Source organism: Octodon degus, unplaced genomic scaffold (genome assembly GCF_000260255.1).
Source record: "Octodon degus isolate 3935 unplaced genomic scaffold, OctDeg1.0 scaffold00092, whole genome shotgun sequence".
Taxonomy (NCBI): domain Eukaryota; kingdom Metazoa; phylum Chordata; class Mammalia; order Rodentia; family Octodontidae; genus Octodon; species Octodon degus.
In genome coordinates this window covers 4946207-4964908 of record NW_004524668.1, presented here as the reverse complement: position 1 = coordinate 4964908, position 18702 = coordinate 4946207, and the positions used below count along the sequence as shown (strand labels likewise).

General features: G+C 40.2%; 1 protein-coding gene across 1 annotated transcript in view; it reads right to left on the bottom strand.

Moving 5' to 3' along the window:
- The window catches only part of Hp1bp3 (heterochromatin protein 1 binding protein 3), a 43630-nt gene extending 27703 nt beyond the window's left edge, over window positions 1–15927 (bottom strand). The window contains exons 1-5 of the mRNA XM_023722449.1: window positions 15799–15927; window positions 9696–9891; window positions 9184–9283; window positions 2216–2369; window positions 969–1128 (exon numbers count right to left, since the gene is read on the bottom strand). Of these exons, the coding sequence (XP_023578217.1) occupies window positions 969–1128; window positions 2216–2369; window positions 9184–9283; window positions 9696–9791 (510 nt within the window). The 5' untranslated portion in view covers window positions 9792–9891; window positions 15799–15927. The remainder of the gene's footprint in view (window positions 1–968; window positions 1129–2215; window positions 2370–9183; window positions 9284–9695; window positions 9892–15798) is intronic.
- Window positions 15928–18702: the final 2775 nt, after the last annotated feature.

Below are 18702 nucleotides of genomic sequence, written 5' to 3'. Positions count from 1 at the left end.
AATTAACCACTAGGAAGAATGTATGCAATGTGTTAATTATTGAAACTGTCCTACCAATTTGGTTTGAAACTGTCTCATTGCTACTTGTTTCTCAATAAAATTATGGAAAAAAAATAATCTTATGGGACAAAATAAATAAATAAATAAATAGCCCAGGCTGGGCTCAAACTTGGGAATCTTTTATCTCAGCTTCCCAGAGTGCTGGGATTATAATAATGTGCTACCACATCCACTGTTTCGTTGTTGTTTTTTGTTTTCGGAGACAAGGTCCCACTGTGCTGCCCAGGCTAGCCTCAAATCCCTAGATTCAGCCTTCCCAATAGATTACAAGTATACACTACTATAAGAAAAGGTCTTCCCATCCCCCTGTACTGAGTATAGAACCCAGACTCTTGCATTGAACTATAGCCCAGTCCTTTTTAGCATATTTTGAAATAGGCATTTCACCCTTCAAATAAAATCTCTGGGGCCAGGGAGATAACTCAGTGGAATAAGTGCCTGCCTGGCAAGCACAAGGTCCTGAGTTCAATCCCTGATAACCAAAAAACCAACCAACCAACCAACCAACCAACCAGTGTAATCAGTTGAGTTAATAAATATTACTATTATCAATAGATAATAGGAAACAGGGAGCTAGACCTTTTGTAAATGGAAAGGGGACTAAAAGAGGGAGGAAGCTGAGAGGGAAGAGGAGATGTATCAATTCCCCATGATGAAATTAATCAATTACATATTACAAATGTACTAAGAAAAATTAAAATCTTACTAGAATTAATATGAATTTTTTAAAAGAACTGTGGTAACCAAATGTGATTGGATTAGAAAGATGTGTACCTCACAGGCCTTCTTTTAAGTCCCCTTTAGGAAACAAAGCAAGTTTTCTGTTATCTGGACAGAGAATGCCATTTTCAAACAAGTAAGAGATGAATGTAATAAATCTAAGTTGACTGGCTGAAATAAAAACTTGCCTTAATGGCCTCAGTTAGAATTGCATCCATCTTGGGACGAGGTGAGGAAGCCATCGGTGTTTGTTTCTGGGCCCTGGCTAGCTGGCTGGCAGAAAGAGTAGCCCAGGAAGGTATTGTTTTTTTCACTTTCTTCTCCTTTTCCTTAGACTGATCTTTCTCCCTTTAAAACAAACAACTGTTATTATGCAAGATAAACTTTCCAGAAAGTGGTAGTGTTAAGTCTATCTGTGGGTTCTGTATTTTTGGTTTGATATCCAAGAATATTATCTTAACCTACTAGCTAGATATATAATCTAGCAAAGCAAACAATTTAGTTCTATCAACCTCTTCAGGGGCCAGGGAAATAGCTCAGCAGAATAAGCGCTTGCCTGGCAAGCACAAGGGCCTGAGTTCAATCCCCGGTTCTGGAAAAAAAAAAGAGAAAGAAAAATAAATTCTAACTGGACAATTATGAAAAGAATGGAACGAAAAGTACCAGCTATACTGGGGTGGTGTCTCACTAAAATTAAAAATGAATTGCTACCAGTAACAGTATACAAATATGGATCATCAATTGCAAATTCTGCTTTCAGATGCTCAAAGTCACCTTTAATTGAAAACTCCACCAAACATAGTTTTCGTTACTCCAACAGCCTCACACAGATTGATATTTTATAATGAACACGTAAAAGCAACCCACTCCTGGAGCAGAGGTTTAAAAAAAAAAAAAAAAAAAATGGTGACGATCTCCCAGGTCAGTTTTTTTGGTTTTTTTTTTTTTTACTGTCTTGAGACAGGGCCTCACTATGCAGCCCTGGTTAGTTTCAAATTTATAGTGAACCTCCCTCCTTCTTCAGGCTCCCAAATCCTGAGATTACAGGCATGTAGCATCACGCCTGATTCTAGGTCAGATTTTCTGCATTTCTTTTTTTTTTTTTTTAGTGCAGTACCGGGGATTGAACTCAGGACCCTGTATTATGTATTTCATTTCTTGTTGAGTTTTTTCCAATGCTTAAAATATGAATTGTAAGCATAAAAAAACACTCCAAAGTCTTGTGGATTACCCAAACCACTGTTCTGCTAAGTACCACAAATACTAATAGCCTATGCAATTGCATATAAATATTTCAAATGATAATTCTAAAAAGTAAACTCAACTAGCAAATACCTAGCATTAACCAATGTTGCAACATTTTTTAGCTCAATCTGATCTACATTCCTTTTACTTGGTTTTCATTTACAAACAGGAAGAAGGTATAACTCCTTACTCCTTTTTGGTTTCTTCAGAAGACTTATTTTCTTCCTTCTCTTCAGTCTCAGGTTCTCCCTTGGGCTGTTCTGTTTCACTAGATGTAGCAGGTGGAGTTTCATTCTCTTGTTCTTCTACAGTGGAGATAGATTCCTCTGAACTTACATCTGGTTCTAAAAATAAAGTGAGTAGAACTGCATCACACAGATATACATTATAGTGTGAATTAACAAGAAAGGTAAGGCTTACTGTATTAAACAGACTACCCAAACATTCTAATTAACAGGCAAATTCTGAAATGAATAGTTTAAGTATAGTTTTATCTGTATCTTTTTCTTTTTTGTGTGTTTGTGCGTGGGTGTTGAGGACTGAACCCAGGGACTCACACATGCTAAAAAGGTGCTTTTCTGATATGCTATACATCCAGCCCTCTTTATGTCACTTAAGCTATCTGTTCAAGTATTTATCCAAACCACATATGAGAAAAGCAGGGGGCCTGGAAGCTATACATTTATGCTAAATCTTGAATATTCTATTCAACAGTGATGATTCTCATAATTAATAAGTTGTTTTTTTTTTTTTTTGCTCTAAATGCCCTAAGGGGTGGTTTGGCTGGCTGGTGTGTTGTGGGGATCGAACTACAGCAACCTGAGGCTGATAGCTTTGTGGAAGCAGCCACTTAAACAACTGAGCTAAGGCCAGGCCCCCGATTCTCATAATTAAAAGTCATTTTTTAAAATTTATTTATTTATTTGTGTGTGTGTGTGTGTGTGTGTGTGTGTGTGTGTGTGGCCAGCTCAGCCCACCAAGGGGGCGGGACTGGCTGGCATGTGGTGCTGGGGGATTGAACCGCGGTCCCTGTGCTTTGCTAAGCTTGTTCTAAGTAGGTGCTTTAGACCACTGAGCCATCTTACCAGCCCAAAAAAAGTCATTTTTAACTGGCAAATCTTTTTTTGCATTACTGGGGATTGAACTCAGGACCTTGCACTTACCAGGCAGGCACTTAAGCCACTGAGCTATCTCCCTGGCTCTAACTCATAAATCTTTAAAAAAAGAAATAGCATATACACTTCCAGATGAAATGACTGATTAGGACCAAACAGAAATATGAGGATCTACAGTTGTCTGTGCCTTTTCTTTACAGCAAGCCTCAGAAAAGCTACTAAAACACAGAATTACTTCCATTGCTTACAGAGAGATTTCAAACAAGACTCAAGTGGCAAAAATCAGGCTCAGTGGCATCACCTGCTTGGCAAGTGCAAGGTCTTGAGTTCAAGACCCAGCAAAGTAAAAAAAAAAAAAGAAAAATCAGGCACAGAATAAAGGATTAAGTTTGTAGTTTTCGCATAAAGAGAATGCCACGTCTATCTTATCAAATTGCAAAAATAAAACTAAATTGCAAAAGAATTTTTCATTTCTCAACAAACCATAAATTTCAGAATAATCAACTATCAATTACAAATCTTATGCAAGACTAATGCTCTCAACTGACTTGTGTGTGTGTGTGTGTGTGTGTGTGTGTGTGTGTGTTTTGGGGGGGGGGGAACCAAGAATCAAACTCACAACCTTGTGCTTGCCAGGCAGATGCTGGGCTAAATCCCTGGCCTTGACTTGCCTATATTAGCCTAGTACAAATGCCTTCCAAATCTCTTCAGACGACTAAGGTTTTAGAGTTAAAATCTCAACTCTAGTTCAGTCTTTGGAATTTTCCAGCTTAATGGACTTAGGGCAAGTCCTCTGACATCTACAAGTCTCATTATCCTTACCTCACAGATACGAGGATTATAAAGTGTTTAAGGGGAAGCCTACAGGCCAGCAATCATACTAAGTGAATAACTCCTGCCCTGCTTTGGCCTATTCTGATGCTTTTACAACTGTTTCCCATGTTTTAAATATTAAGGATAGAACTTCAGTATAACAATGGTATACTATATCTCAGGGTATAGAGAATAACTCATTTAGATTTCCAATGGTAAGGTATATTTTTTGTCATGATGTGATGTGAACTATCATGAACTTCCCCTTACACAATAATTTGACCTAATTAGCTATACAAATTAAGAATTTACAATTACTTAACCTTATGTTTATGTACTGCCTTATTTTAAAAAAGATAAGCCAAGAATGACTTAATTATAAAAACAGCACAAACTATAAATTTTGCATTGTTTTCCATATGTACAAGGGTTTATACCCAGCACCAAAGAGAAAAGAACTGACAGAAAACAAAAGGAAAAAGTATACAGAAATATCGTTTTACTGAGCTTTGTAGTTTTTTAAAATAAATTGAAAGTTTGTGATAGCTTTACAGTAAGTCTGCTGGTGCTATTTTTTTTCCAACATCACTTATTTTCAAGCTTTTTCCTTATTATCAGTTATGGTGATAAATAGTCACCTTTGAGATCACTGTTGTTCATTCTTCTGGGTGACACAGAACTATGCCCATGTAAGCCAGCAAACTAAACTGATAAAAAGTGTGTTTTAACTGCTCCACTGAACAGCTGTTTCTTCTAGCTCTCCACTCTTGTCAGGCTTCCCTACTCCAAAACATGATTATATCAAGGGCCTGAGTTCAATCCCCGGTTCCGCAAAAAAAAAAAAAAAAACCAACAAAACAAAACATGATTATAATGATAATCCTACAATGGCCTCTGAAATGAAAAACTGCAAAACCCCTACCACCACACCATTTTGGGGCAGTTGTGCGGATAAGGCCTTTCCAATGAGCTACATGCTCGGCCCCTTTTCTACATTTAGATAAGTCTAGGTAAACTGACAAGTTGCTCAGGCTGGGCTTGAACTTTTGATCCTTATGCTTCACTTCCAGAATGTTGGGATTACAGACACACACCGTCGTCATGCCACAGCTTGCATCTTTATTTCAATTCAAAAGCTAGAAATGACTAGACCAAGTGAGGAAGGCACGTTAAAAGTTGAAACAGGCCAAAAGCTCAATCTATTTTGAGAAATAGTGGCCAAACCACAGATGCAAAGAAAAATTATTAGAGGAAATTAAAATTGCTACTCTTGTAAATACTGTGTATGAATGATAAAATGAAACAGTTTTATCATTGATATATAGACAATTTTAGTGATCTGGATGGAAGATCAAACCAGCCACAACAATCTCGTAAGTCAAAACCTGATTAGGAGCAAAGCCCTAACTCTTTCGAACTATGTAGGATGAGAGGAAAAAGCTTTAGAAGAAAATGTGAAGTTAGCAGAGGATGGTTCATGAGATCTAAGAGAGAAAGCCAACTCTTTCACAAGAGCAAACAGCCAGTGCTAATGCAGAAGATGCAGTAAGTTATTCAAAAAATCTAGCTAAGATAACTGGTGAGGGAGGCTACTCTGAACAATAGATTTTTCTAAGTGGACAAAAACCCTTTTTTATATTAGAAGATGAGGAGGCTAAAATAGCTGGTGACTTTAAACTAAAGCCAATGTTCATTTACCATTCTGAAAATCCTACAGTCCTTAAGAATTACACTAAGGGGCTGGGGAGACGGCTCAGTGGAATAAGCACCTCCCTGGCAAGTGCAAGAGCCTGAGTTCAATCCCCAGTTCCGAAAAAAAAAAAAAAAAAAGAAAAAGAAAAAGAAAAAAAGAAAAGGGATTACACTAAATCTAATCTTGTGCTCTATCAATGGAGTAACAAAGCCTAGATGAGAACACATCTATTTACAACATGGGTCACTAAATATTTAAGCTCTTTGTTGAGACCTACTGCTCATAAAAGAGTGCTTCCAAAACCTTACTGCTGACAATTCATCTGATTACCTAAGAACTCTGATGGAAACATGAGATTAATGTTGTTTATATTCCTACTAACACATCTATTTTGCACTACATGGATTGAGGAATAATTTCAACTTTTACATGTTATATCTTTATTTTATTTTTGGGGGGCAGGATCTTTTTGCAACAGTGTTTCACTATGCAGGTCAGGCTGGCCTTGAACTCACCTTGTAACCCAGGCTAACTCTGAACTTCCAGTGATCCTCCTACCTCAGCCGCCTAAGTTTAGGTTTACAGACATGTACAGCCTCATTTTACTATGTAAGAAATGTTTTTGGGGCCAGTGAGATAGCTCAGTGGACTAAAGCGCCTGCTTAAGCAAGCATAGGTAAAAGCAGGTACCATGATTTGATCCCCAGTACCACATACTGCGCCAGCCCTGCTACCAGGGTGGGCTGAGCCAGGCCACAGAGGCAGAGTGGTGCATGTCTATAATCCCAGTGGAGAGGCTGAAAACAGAAGGATCACTATGAGTCCAATCTGAATAGTGAGACCCTGTAACAACCAAATACATTAAAAAAAAATTTTTTTTTTGTAGCTAGGTATAGGGTATAAATGGTTTTGTTTCATTATTTTTGTCTAAGGCCATATAGTTTCAATAGACAGTGATTCTGATAGATACTGCCAATAAACTGAAATCCATCTGGAATGGTTTCACCACTCACTATAATAAGAACATTCACAATTTACAGGAAGAGGTCAAAGTATCAAAACAAACAAGGAATTTGGAAGAAGTTAATTTTAACCTCATAAATGCCTTTGGAGGATTCAAAACTTCAGGAGAGAAATTAACTGCAAATGTATGTAACAGAAATAGCAAAACAACTAAACTCACAAATGGAACCTAAGGATGCAGCTAAATTGCTACAATTTCATGATAAAATTTGAACGGATGAAGAGCCACTTCTCACAGATGAGCAAAGAAGTGGTATTTCTGCCTGGTGAATTTGCTATGAACATTGTTCAAATGACATAAGAACCTATTATGTAAACTTAGATGAGGTAGAAGCTATAGTGCACACCTGTGACCCCTGTAGTCTGGGAAAATGAGATAAAGGCTTCCAAGTTTGAGCCCAGTTTGGGTGAGTGATTATTACTGAATCTGTGTCTCAAGATGAATTTTATAAAAATGGGGTGGGGTTATAACTCAATGCCAAGGTCATGGTTTTGACTCCTAGTACCACAAAAACAAATGTAGTTGATAAAATGCAGGAACTGAGAGGATTAACTTCAACTTTGAAAAAAGGTTCTATTGTGAATAAAGGCTATTAGCATCATCATGTAAAACTGTTTTTGAAAGCAAGGGTCAGTTGATATGTCAAATTTCACTGTATTAGTATAAGAAACAGAATCAGCCATTCTAACCTTCACTAACCACCCCCCCAACCCAGTTTTTAACAGTAAGGGTCTGAAGGACTATTAGTAATTTTCAGCAATAACCTATTTTAATTAAGGCATGTAGTTCCTTAGGTATAAATTTACTGTACACTTAACATATTATAGTACAGTATAAGTGAAGCTTTTTTAAAAAATATATTTAGTACAGGGTCTCATTACACAGCTCAGACTCAGCAATCCTCCTGTTTTCAGCCTCCCCAGCGCTGGGATTACAGGTATGTGCCAGAACACTTGGACCCAGTAGCTGGCTCAGTGTGATCAAGGGTAGGGCCAGCACAGCATGTGGTGCTGGGGATCGAACTCAGGTCCTGAAGCTTGCCTAAGCAGGCATTTAGTCCACTGAGCTATGTCTCCAGCCCTGGAACTTTTCTTTTTGTAGGTGTAACTTTTATATGCACTAGGAAATGTTTATCATGTTACCTGCTTTACTGCAGTAGTCCTGAACTGAAGCAACCATCTGTGAGGTATGCCTATACTTGCTATTTTATTTTTTTCTGGTACTGGGGATTGAACTCAGGACCTTGCATTTGTCAGGCAGGCACCCTAAGCCACTGAGTTATCTCCTGCCCCTCCACTTTTTTTGTAAAGACAGGGTCTCACTGGCTTTGAATATGTAGCCCAGGCTGGTTTAAAACTTGTGGTGATCCTCTTGCCCCAGCCTCTAAAGTGCTAGGATTACAGGCATATGCCACCATGCCTGGCCTCTGTAGTTGTTTTAGAGATATGGCTTAACAAAGACTTAGAACAGAGTCTGAGAATGCTGAACAGAGAATGCTGTATATAAAAGACAATGTTTCCAACTCCTTAAACCACTGTGTCTGCTTGTGTGAAATGCAGGGTTTACAAAATTTAAAATGAGTGCTATCTATCATTACAAAGTAACAATGAGATATAAAGAAGATTAAACAAATATACAACTTATGAAGTAATACAGTTACTTTATAAATTTTTGGTTGACTCTTCTAATGTGCACCAGAAAGCTCTGCCATATATCCTGACATTTAGGGGCTTATCCCAGTGTTATTAAATCATCAATTCACCAGAGCACGTCATGTACCCTAACTACATTAGGCCAGGGTAAATTGTTTACAGAACTCATTCTAAGTATCTAGACCCCAAAGTTGAGGTACAAACCTCTTGTACACTAATGGCTAAATGCAACAAGGATGTACTGTATTTGCTATTCCTAATCTGGTCCTAATTTTCTATTCATAATCTGGCTTGCAAACATCTCATTCCCAGCAAACCTGAGAAAAAATACAAAGGAGAAAGGAAAATATTAGCAGCAAAGACAAAAAAGAGGGAAAAGGAACAAAGGTAATTTGAGACTCTATAAAGGAGCACTAATCCTTCAAGTTGATGGGTCTGCATTTCATTATGCTCCTACCTGACTGGCCAATCTCTTCTCTATCAATATCAATTATCAACAAATTTTTGGTCACTTTTTTGCTTCCCTTAAGGCCTCTTGATTTCTGGGCAAACCTTCCACTGTCTGTCCTGAAGGCCCAAATACTCTGGAATTCCTATGAATCTTCCTTCCCATGACATTATTATGCCCACGATTCCACTGTTTCTGTTCCTATTCTATTTTTGTATTTTCAATTTCAAGGACATTATACTTTCACCTTCCAAAAACTGCTTTTTTCTTTAAATGTTCCCCTACAGCACTTACCCATGCAAAGATAACAATACATTCAAAGGGACTTACGAGAAAAAAAAAGGGGGAAGGGGCTTATGAAACAGTCCAAACTAAAGTAAAAGCTTTTGCCGCCTTCTGTGCCACTGCTTTACCTGGCTTTTCTTCTTCCCCTTCAGCAAGTTTGCTTTTGGGTGGAGTTTCTCGGGTAGAATTCACAGCTCGACGAATCGGCATGGTGCTATCTTCTACCTTCTAAGAAAAGAGATGATCATAATCAAACATGCATAAAAAAATTCTCTTTCTCTTTTTCAAGGGGCCTAACTGGGTGTCAAAAGATGTAGGAGAATTCTTCAAGTCAACTCTAGGATCTGATGCATATTATTTTAAATAATTTTTAAAGTGAAATTTTTTTTAGAGAAATAATCTTCAGAATTCTTTGGAAACAATTTAGAATAACTTGAAATCAGTTTAGAAGGCTGAAAGCTTTCTCAGGGATTTGAGGGAGGGGAAGATGAGAAGAACTTTGTATCCATTAGATTTTTCTTCAGACTCACAACCTAATCTTCCCAAAGTTGGGGAAGGAACTTGTACCAAGAAGAACCCAGCAGGCCCTGAAGTGAAGGGTTGATCCAAGAGTGAGCTTCAAGAATGCATCAGCCCCTACCTCACCTAACTTGTCCGCGTGGATCAGCTGAGCTCCTACTATAAGTGGGAGTGCCTTAGGATGGACGAGTTCACCTTGAGACGTATCAGTCGCCATTTAAAATAATTTCTAGGCTCGAGTACAGGTTACACTCTGAAGCCTCTGCTGTTAACCACAAGGATTTTTCCTAATGGTTTCAGTGTGATGAAGAATCAACCTAAAGCACAGAAAAGACCTGGTGTGAAGATTAACAGAAACAAAACTAAACTAAAACGTCTAAATTTAATATACATTGAAAGAGAAAAAAATAACTATAAAACTTAGTTACATCACCCATAACAAATTATTAATCAAAAAGATAAAACCACTACTGAAACACAGACTATGTAAAGCAGCCACTAAGACAAATGCATAAGCCACAGCAGATGTTGCACCTTCTACATCAACAAAGACAATGACAAGAAAGCACATAAAGAACCCTAACCCCAAACCCTCCTGCTAACATCAGAATTTAACAAAGATAAGACTAAGGAATGGCTTAGTGAAATGTTTAATCAAAGACCAGTTTACTAAAAAGAAGGCTTTTGTTTCAATTGTTCTCAAAGGGGTCAGAAAAATTAATCTTAACTCTATCTCCATTAGAGAAGTATTTTTTCTTTAGGAATAGAAAATCTAAGGACAAAAATGAGGAAGAACACATTATAAGAACCTCCAGATCTTAAGTAAATTTACACCATTATCTGTGAGAATAGAAGTGTGCATGTTTCTAAGACTTATTTGTAGTATTTTTACTGTAAGCTAAGCCAAGTAGAGAACAATATAATTAAATAATTACAGATAAAACTCATGTAGTCACCCTATTTTACCTGATTATCAACACCCCCTCCAATCTTACTGGAACTCAATGATATTATATAATAAAAATCCCTCAGTATAAGAACAGTTCTCTGTGCTAATGAACAGTTAACAAAAAGGAATGATAAACTAACTTCTACTTTAAACTCTGGCCCTGTCTACGAATTTAAGAGCTTTCAACTTATCAGGTAACAGTCACAAGCAGCAACAAGCTAGTATAAACTTTAAAAATCTGAACATAAGACAATGCTTTCAGTCATAGTAAAGATCTTTTTATAGGAACACAGAAGCAATACTATATTGTGAATTATCAACTAGCTGCAAGGAAAAGTAGCTAAAAGATGATACAATAATCCACTAAAACTATTAATACTGAATTAGGAATACCATGACTACTTAATTAACTGCTAAGAAGAAAACTATGAAAAATACTTGTGTTCCAATTCACTTAAAAATTACAAATAATCCACATGAATTAGCTGTTTTCTGATCTGTGAAAAGAGGGTCAAGATGGCTGAAGGGCATTATCTAGGCTTGTGAAAACTAAAAATCTATTTTGGGACAATTTATATATATGAACATGTTTATCACCTAGCACTTATGCCATAATAATACATTTTCCTTGATAATAAAAAGCAACAAATTTGCTATTTTTACATGCAAACAGTGTACAGAAGTAAATCACCACAATTAGATTATCCTTGTTAAAGCAACACTGCCAATGGATTTTAATCAATTTATCTTTCTTAACCTATGATAAGACTAGTTAGGTTGAAAATCCTACCATTAAGTCAATAAAAAGTTTCTGAATCTCTTATTTACAGGTATCATTAAATATTTTCCCTGTAAGCAAAGTACTAAAAAAAGGCCAAATCTTTGCAGTAAATTCTGTACTCACAGAAAGAAAAAATGGAAACAAAGTTTTGGGGAAGAAGGCTTGAAGGAATGGGAGCAGAATAGGAAAAAAAGATATCATGTACAGGTATAAATTCCCTATGATGAGTAATACTATCATTATGTATATCTAAAATGTACCAATAAATAACCACTAAGAAGACAATATGCAATGTATTAATTATTGAAACTCTCCTACTAATCCGTTTTGAAACTCTCATTGCTATTTCTCAATAAAATTATTAAAAATAAAATGTACCAATAAAATGAAACATTAAAAAAACCCTTTATATTTACTAATTACTCAAAACAGGTTTAAAAAGGAATGGGGGACAAAGGAAGTTAATGTCAAAGCGATTAAACTGGCTAAAAAGTAGAGCAACAACAGGTTCATGGCCCATAAACAAACATCATTAGTCTAAAAGACAAGAATGATAGTTCACACCTCACCGGATTAAAAAGTATGTCCAGGCTGGCCTATGAAGTTGGTCTACCACTCTTCCTAGCTATATCTACCAAAAACAAACAAAAACAAAACCAGTATCAGAAAATAACCAAAAAACCCAGACCCCCTCCAAAAAGTAAAAAGATACTGACATCCTATTTAAAATCTCCCAATACCACCTTCTTACCTTACTAACCTCACCTCCTACGTCACATCCATCACTTTACTTTGTTGGCTCCAAACACAAATCCTGTGGCTCTCGCAATGTGTTCTACTCATGCCTACCTGAGGATCTTTGTACTCACTGTTTTTCTAAACTGAAATTTTTCCGAAATTCTTCAGATTTTTGCTCAGCAAGAACTATTTTCCAGAAAGACATCCCGTATTTCTTGGGTTTCTTTAGAGCACCTAAAAATATCCTCAGCCCAACATGTGGTTGACTGTATCTTCAAATGAAATGTAAATACTCAACAGACCACTACTGCATCTACAACAGTATCCAACATATAGTGAGCACTCCATATTTATTAGAAAAATTAAGGGCTGGCCAAATAGCTCAGTGGATAAGGGAGGGGTTTGACCCCAGGGCCCGCTGAGATGGCAACTGAAACTGGGCATGGTTGTGCACACCTGCAATCCCAGCTCTTGGGAGGCTGTAAACAGGCGGATCACTACAGAGTCTAATCTAGTAGTGAGACCCTGAACACCCTGTAGACCCTCCCCTAAAATACAAAAAGAAAAAAAAAAAAAAGAAACAGTTGAACACAGTAGTCCCTCACTATTCTGCAGTTCCACTTTCGTGGACTGTTTAGTGGGTTTTCAAAAAATAAATTTTTCATTGCGGATTTTTCATTATATAGAGGGATCTTGGAGTATGTACGGTATATGTATGTTGCTAAAATTATGTAGGTTTACAAGTTTACTCAATATTAAGAACATCAGAAGTGTTTTTAAAGGCATGGGAAATGTTTATTAATGTGGGGTTCATAAAGTCTTAAAATATATAAATACTACAATATAACATCACTACTTCGCTGATTTTCACTTACTGTGGGGATGTCTAAAAGGTAACCTCCGTGATAAGTGAGGGACCACTGTAAACAAAATCTGGTAGTATAGATTACTACAGTTACTATTCATACATTTAAAAATATGTAGCCTATTTGGAGTATTAAGAAACGTTTGCTGGGGCTGGGGAGATAGCTCAGTAGAACAAGCGCTTGCCTGACAAGTGCAAGGACCTGAGTTCAATCCCCAGTTCTACAAAAACAAAAAACAAACAAAAAATTTGCCTGGGGGAGGTGCCAGTTAGCTCAGGTGTTTAAGTGCCTGCAAATGCAAATGCAGTCAAAAGAGAAACATTTACCTTAGCTCTCTTTCCTTAATAAAAAATCTTAGGGACCAGGAGCTGGCTCAATGGAATAAGCACTTCCCTGGCAAGTGCAAGGATCTGAGTTCAATCCCTGGTTCCGCAAACAAACAAACAAAAAAGGTCTTAAACGTTAAAGTTTCACTCTGTAGGGTTTTTTTTTCTTTTTTGGCTCAATGAGTTATCACTGTGCCTTAGCACTACCATGTGTCTATTAACTAAGCCTTTTTAGGCTGCCATGCTTAGTCCCTGGCAGGAATCTTTCATTTTGGTTTTTTTTTTTTTTTGAAACAAGGTCTGGCTTTGTGTAGTTCAGGCTGGTGGTAAACTTTTTTAAAAATAGGATTTCTTCATGTAACCTAGGTTGGCCTTGAACTCACAGCAATCTTCCTCCCTCAACCTCCCAAGTACTAGGACTATGGGCATTGAGCCACCATGTCCAGCTCTGGCAGGGAACTTACGTGGTTCCTCACTATATACTGCTGCCTAAGAACAAACCAGCCATACAATAGGCTCAACACATTGCAGTAGTTGTTGAAGACTGAATAAAGAAAAATTAATTTTTTTCACCTGGGTTTTTATATATGCCCAAAACAAAATTTGTTTTAATTTAATGTGAGACTGACAATTCAAGGACTTTTGTCAAAGAAAATGCCTAATCTGTTCTAAAGCAGGTAATGAAGGACTTGTAGAAAAAGTTCAAAACTTCGTTTTGATTCCATTTACATTAAGAAAAGCCAACAGAAAATTAGTTTAACAATGTATTTCACTTTACTGATGTGCTCAATATGCATTTTTAAGGGAAATACTCTTTCACAACATCATAAAAATTTATGTAATATATTAATTCTCATGCCACGAATGTCACTAACTGTAAGCTACCTCAAATTGCTCAAAAGCTAGTCTCTTACTACACTCAGATATATTATGAAATGTAAAGCTTCACAATAATGTAATTATGTCTGTAATGACTATTAGCAATTTTCGTTTTTCATTTTCACACTTCAATAAATCAGTATGTACTGGTGTCTACTTTCCGCAGGCACTAAAAATATGTGGTCCTTCCTCTTAAGATAATCACATTCGGACTAGTTAAGGTCTACATCTATGTGAAAAATTCATACCTACTTCCTCTACAAATTTCCAGCTCTCAATCTTTCAAGTAAGCTTACAAAACAAAGCCCTCAAAAAACCTTTTAAAATGTTTCATCTACTTTGCAATTAACACTGAACTTTTTGAAGCAGTCAAAATTTTAAATGCTCATTTTATGCCTATGCCAGACTAAACAAATTTATAAAGTATCTTTCAAAATGACATTAGTCACGTGTAATTTCACTCTAGGTGGAGAGTGAATGCTTGGAAGATCGGGAATTGCCAGCCGTTATTTACGGTTTTCAACGTAAAGTCAGAAAGCACAATAAAGCACCGAGGGAGGATTATATGAAGAAGGGGCAATACAGTCCTAACCGATCCTGTCCCTCGGTGGAGGTCACAATTCTGTCTCGGAAAACCTAAAGCTAGGTGTCCGCCCTCTGGAACAGAGTGGTCAAGTCGGGGTCGATTCAGATCAGGGGCTCTCACTTCACCACTCCTGCCTTCATCTAGTTGCAAAGGCGTACAACGATCAGCCCGTCTCTTCGTAACCCACCGAAGCGATTCTCGGACTCACACCTCGCCGCCCAGGGTACAGCGGTAACAAGTTTTAGAGGCCAGCAGAAGCCCCAAGCGCAAGGCCGCCATGGCCGCACAGCGAAGCCGAGCGCGCCCGCGGAAGGCAGAGGAGCGCGGCCAAGAGAGCGGAGACAAAGACACGAGGCACCGACGGGCAGCGCTGCAGGGTCTCAGTTGCGAACGCGCTACGCGAGGGCCAGCAAGCGGGGACCGGCTCAGGGACTCTCAGATGACGGACGCAGAGCAGCCACCGCCCGGCGACAGCCCCAGGCTCTGCCCAGCAGGAACACCCGCGTCGGCTCCGCACACTCACCACAGGGAGCTCCGTAATGGCGGCGGCGGCGGCGGCGGCGGCGGCAGGGGCGGGGAACCCGGGGGGGCGGAACCGCCGCAGCCAGTCACCGCCGCCAGCATCTTTCCAACCGGCTCCGAAGACCGCAGAGGGAGTGGGGTGAGGGGAGGGCGCGGCGGACTATAGGCCGCGTAGCCGCAGCACAACCTCTGCGCGGCCTCCGCGCAGGCGCGACGCCACAGCCAATGGGGGCCTGCAGCGCACGCCGGCGCAGGCGCGCTGGGACGCAGGGGGGCGCACGGCCAGGGAAGCGCTGCCCCTCCTCCCCCAAGTCCAAACAAAACAAGGGCGGGAGCGCGCCGCGGGGCCCCCAAGGAGGCGTCCGCGAGAGGGGCAGGGGGCTAGGTCGCAGGGGAGGGCGGGGGCGGAGCGGCCGCCGCGGGCAGACAAAAGGCGCCACCTCCCGAGACCCAAGCGCCCCGCCCCCTCCTCTCCGGGAGCGGCGTCGGCGCCCCGGGCGAGCGGCCTCCGCCAGCCGCCTCCGGGGCCCCGCAAGTCCGCGCACACTCCTCGCCCGCCTGTTCCGTCCTGCGTTACCTCTATGCTCCCCCTTCCTGGTACCCGCGCCCCGTACGGCCTCTCGGCGCCGCTCCCACCGCTCGCTGTCGCCTCCGCCGCAGCTGTCCTCCAGGCCCAGCCGCCGAACTCTGCCGCCCCGCCCCCCTGCCCGCGGCTCCGCGCGCGCGCTCCCGCGCCGGCCCCGCCCCCCGCTCAGAGGGAGCGCGCGGACGTGCGTCCCCGGCCGGGCGCGCGGGGGCGCGAGAGGACGCTCCGGGACAGCGGGCTGGGTGGAGGGGTTTCTCGACGCGGGTCCCGGAACACCGAACTGAGAGCGCCAGGTGCGCGTCCTGGTGCGGGGTTGGGCACCCTCCGAGGGGCGCTCTTTCTACGACCTTTGTTTCTCTGCTTTCCAGTTCAGTCCCTGGACTTCGATTTCCGAATTGGGGATTCGTCTGCCTTAAAGGGGACTGACATTTCCTGTTTCTCTTTAGTCCCGGTGCTGGGGCAAAGAATCCCTCCCTGAAGACCTTGCAATTGGGAGGCTAGAACGCGGAGAATTCACTGCCTCTCATTCGTCCCATTAATGAGAACGGCTAGGGCGGTGTAGAGACTCAGGACCAAGTACTGAAAAGTTGTATTTATCTATGACAAGGTTTCCGAGCACCCCTAATCCGCAAACAGGGAAGGTTCCTAAAAAGGAAACCCTGTGAAGTTTCCTTTCAATTGTCATATTATGTTGGTTTCAACGTATATAGGATATTTGCATACTGCCACTGAAAAGTGTAATTCTTCAGAGCTAGTATGGAAAGATTTGATGTGTTTAAAGTGACAGGTGTGGGCTGGGGAGATGGCTCATTGAATAAGCGCTTGGCTGGCAAGTGCAAGGACATGAGTTCAATCCCCGGTTCCGCCAATAAAAAAATAAAAATAAAGTGACAGGTGTGCTGGGGATATGGCACAGCCTGCCAGGCAAGTGCGAGGTCGTGAGTTTGATTCCTGGTAACGGAAAAAAACCCAAAAAAACAAAAAAACGCATGTGTGGTACGGGGTTATTAGTCGCTGGTCATGGATATAGGGAGAGTGAACAATAGGATTACCCTGAAACTCGTAGCAGTCGACCAATTATCAAGTGCATGTGCCAGTCTTTTTAAAGGCTTATAAAAACCTTTAAACACTAGCCCAGTCTTCTGGTGCTCACATTAACATTGTAAGGGTCTCACCAACCTTCCCAGCTGCTGCCATCCATTATTCTTATCAGATCCAATTTGATCACCTTCACCACCAAAAATTCTTTATGACCCGAGCATTATCATTAACATCCTGATGACATTACCCATTCCCGAGGCACCCTGATGTCACATTCATGAGTTTTGTAACACTAACATGATTTTTTTTTTTTTTTTTTTTTAGACAGGGTCTCACTATGCAATTGAGGGTGGTCTTGAACTTGTTTATATAGCCCAGACTGGTATCAAACTCACAGTGATCCTCCTACCTCAGCAGGCATGTGCCACTACGCCCTGCAACATCATGGGTTTGTTTTGTTTCATCTTTTATTTAACAAGTTTAACCTGTATTGCTGTGAGCACTAACTCGTTTTGCCAACTTCACAAGCAAGTGAGTCCCTGTGGAGTGTATGGGGAAGGATGCTGACCATTAGTTGGCTTGGGGTCACCTAGAAAGACACTTAGGCAGACACCTTTCATACTGATATCAAAGTGCCTTTAGTTCCAACCACTCAGGTTTAATCTTTGCTATCTACAGTGGTATCTATTACGGTAGTTGAAAATTAGATATTTTAAACTTTATGACAGGAAGCAGAAGAATAAGAACCTGAGTGTATGACTTGGGATGAGATTCTTGAGAGAAAGGAGTGTATTTGGAGTAGTCGGTGATGACTGCACGATTGTTCAGGGTCACCCAATCCTGGGATTCACTGCCTAGACGTCTTGATGATAGCCATTCTTTCTTAGAGTGAGATGGAATCTCAGTATTGTTCTCATTTGCATTTCTTGACTGGTGATGTTGAGTATATTTTCATATATCTGTTTGTACTTCACTTGAGAAATGTGTTGCATCTTTATTTCAGATGCCCATTTTTTAGATGAGGGATCTGATTTTCAGTTTTATATATTCTAGATACAAGTCATTTGTCTCAAGAATAGCTGATAAGGTTTTTCCCACTCTGGGTTATCTCTTCATTGCAAAAGATTTAAAAAAAAATTTTTTTTTTAAATGAATTTAGGGCTTGGTGTACAGGGTCTCACTACATAGATCGGATTCATAGTGATTCTCCTGTTTTCAGCCTCCCAAGTGCTGGTATTACAGATGTGTGCCACCAGGCCCAGTCTCAATTGCTAGCTCAGCGTGTCCGGGGGCGGGGCCAGCACAGCAAGCTGGGGAATCAAACTACAGCAAGCTGGGGATGGAACCACAGCAGAGGCGCTCTGCCAGAGCAGGCACTTTAGTCTGCTGAGCTATCTGGCCGGGCCTGCAAAAGCTTCTTGATGCCTGGCAATTGCAAGGTCCCGAGTTTGACCTCTGGTACCACAATAAATAAATAAATAAATAAATAAATAAATAAATAAATAAATGGCTTTTTAATATAATCCCAGTTATATGATCTCCTTTTTGAGAATGTTTGTAATATTTCCTGTGCTATCAGGGTTTTCTTCATAAAGACTGCCTACAACTATGTATTCAAGAGTATTATCTATTTTTATCTTTCCAGGAGATTGTTTCTGTATTATATTTGATCATATATATATATATATATATATATATGCATGTTGAGAGATGAGTCTGGGTTCAATTTTCAATAAGTGGAAAGCCAGTTTTCCCATTTATTTATTTCTGTATTTTAGGGAAGGGTCTACAGGGTGTTCAGGGTCTCACTACTAGATTGGACTCGTAGTGATTCTCCTGTTTACAGCCTCTCAA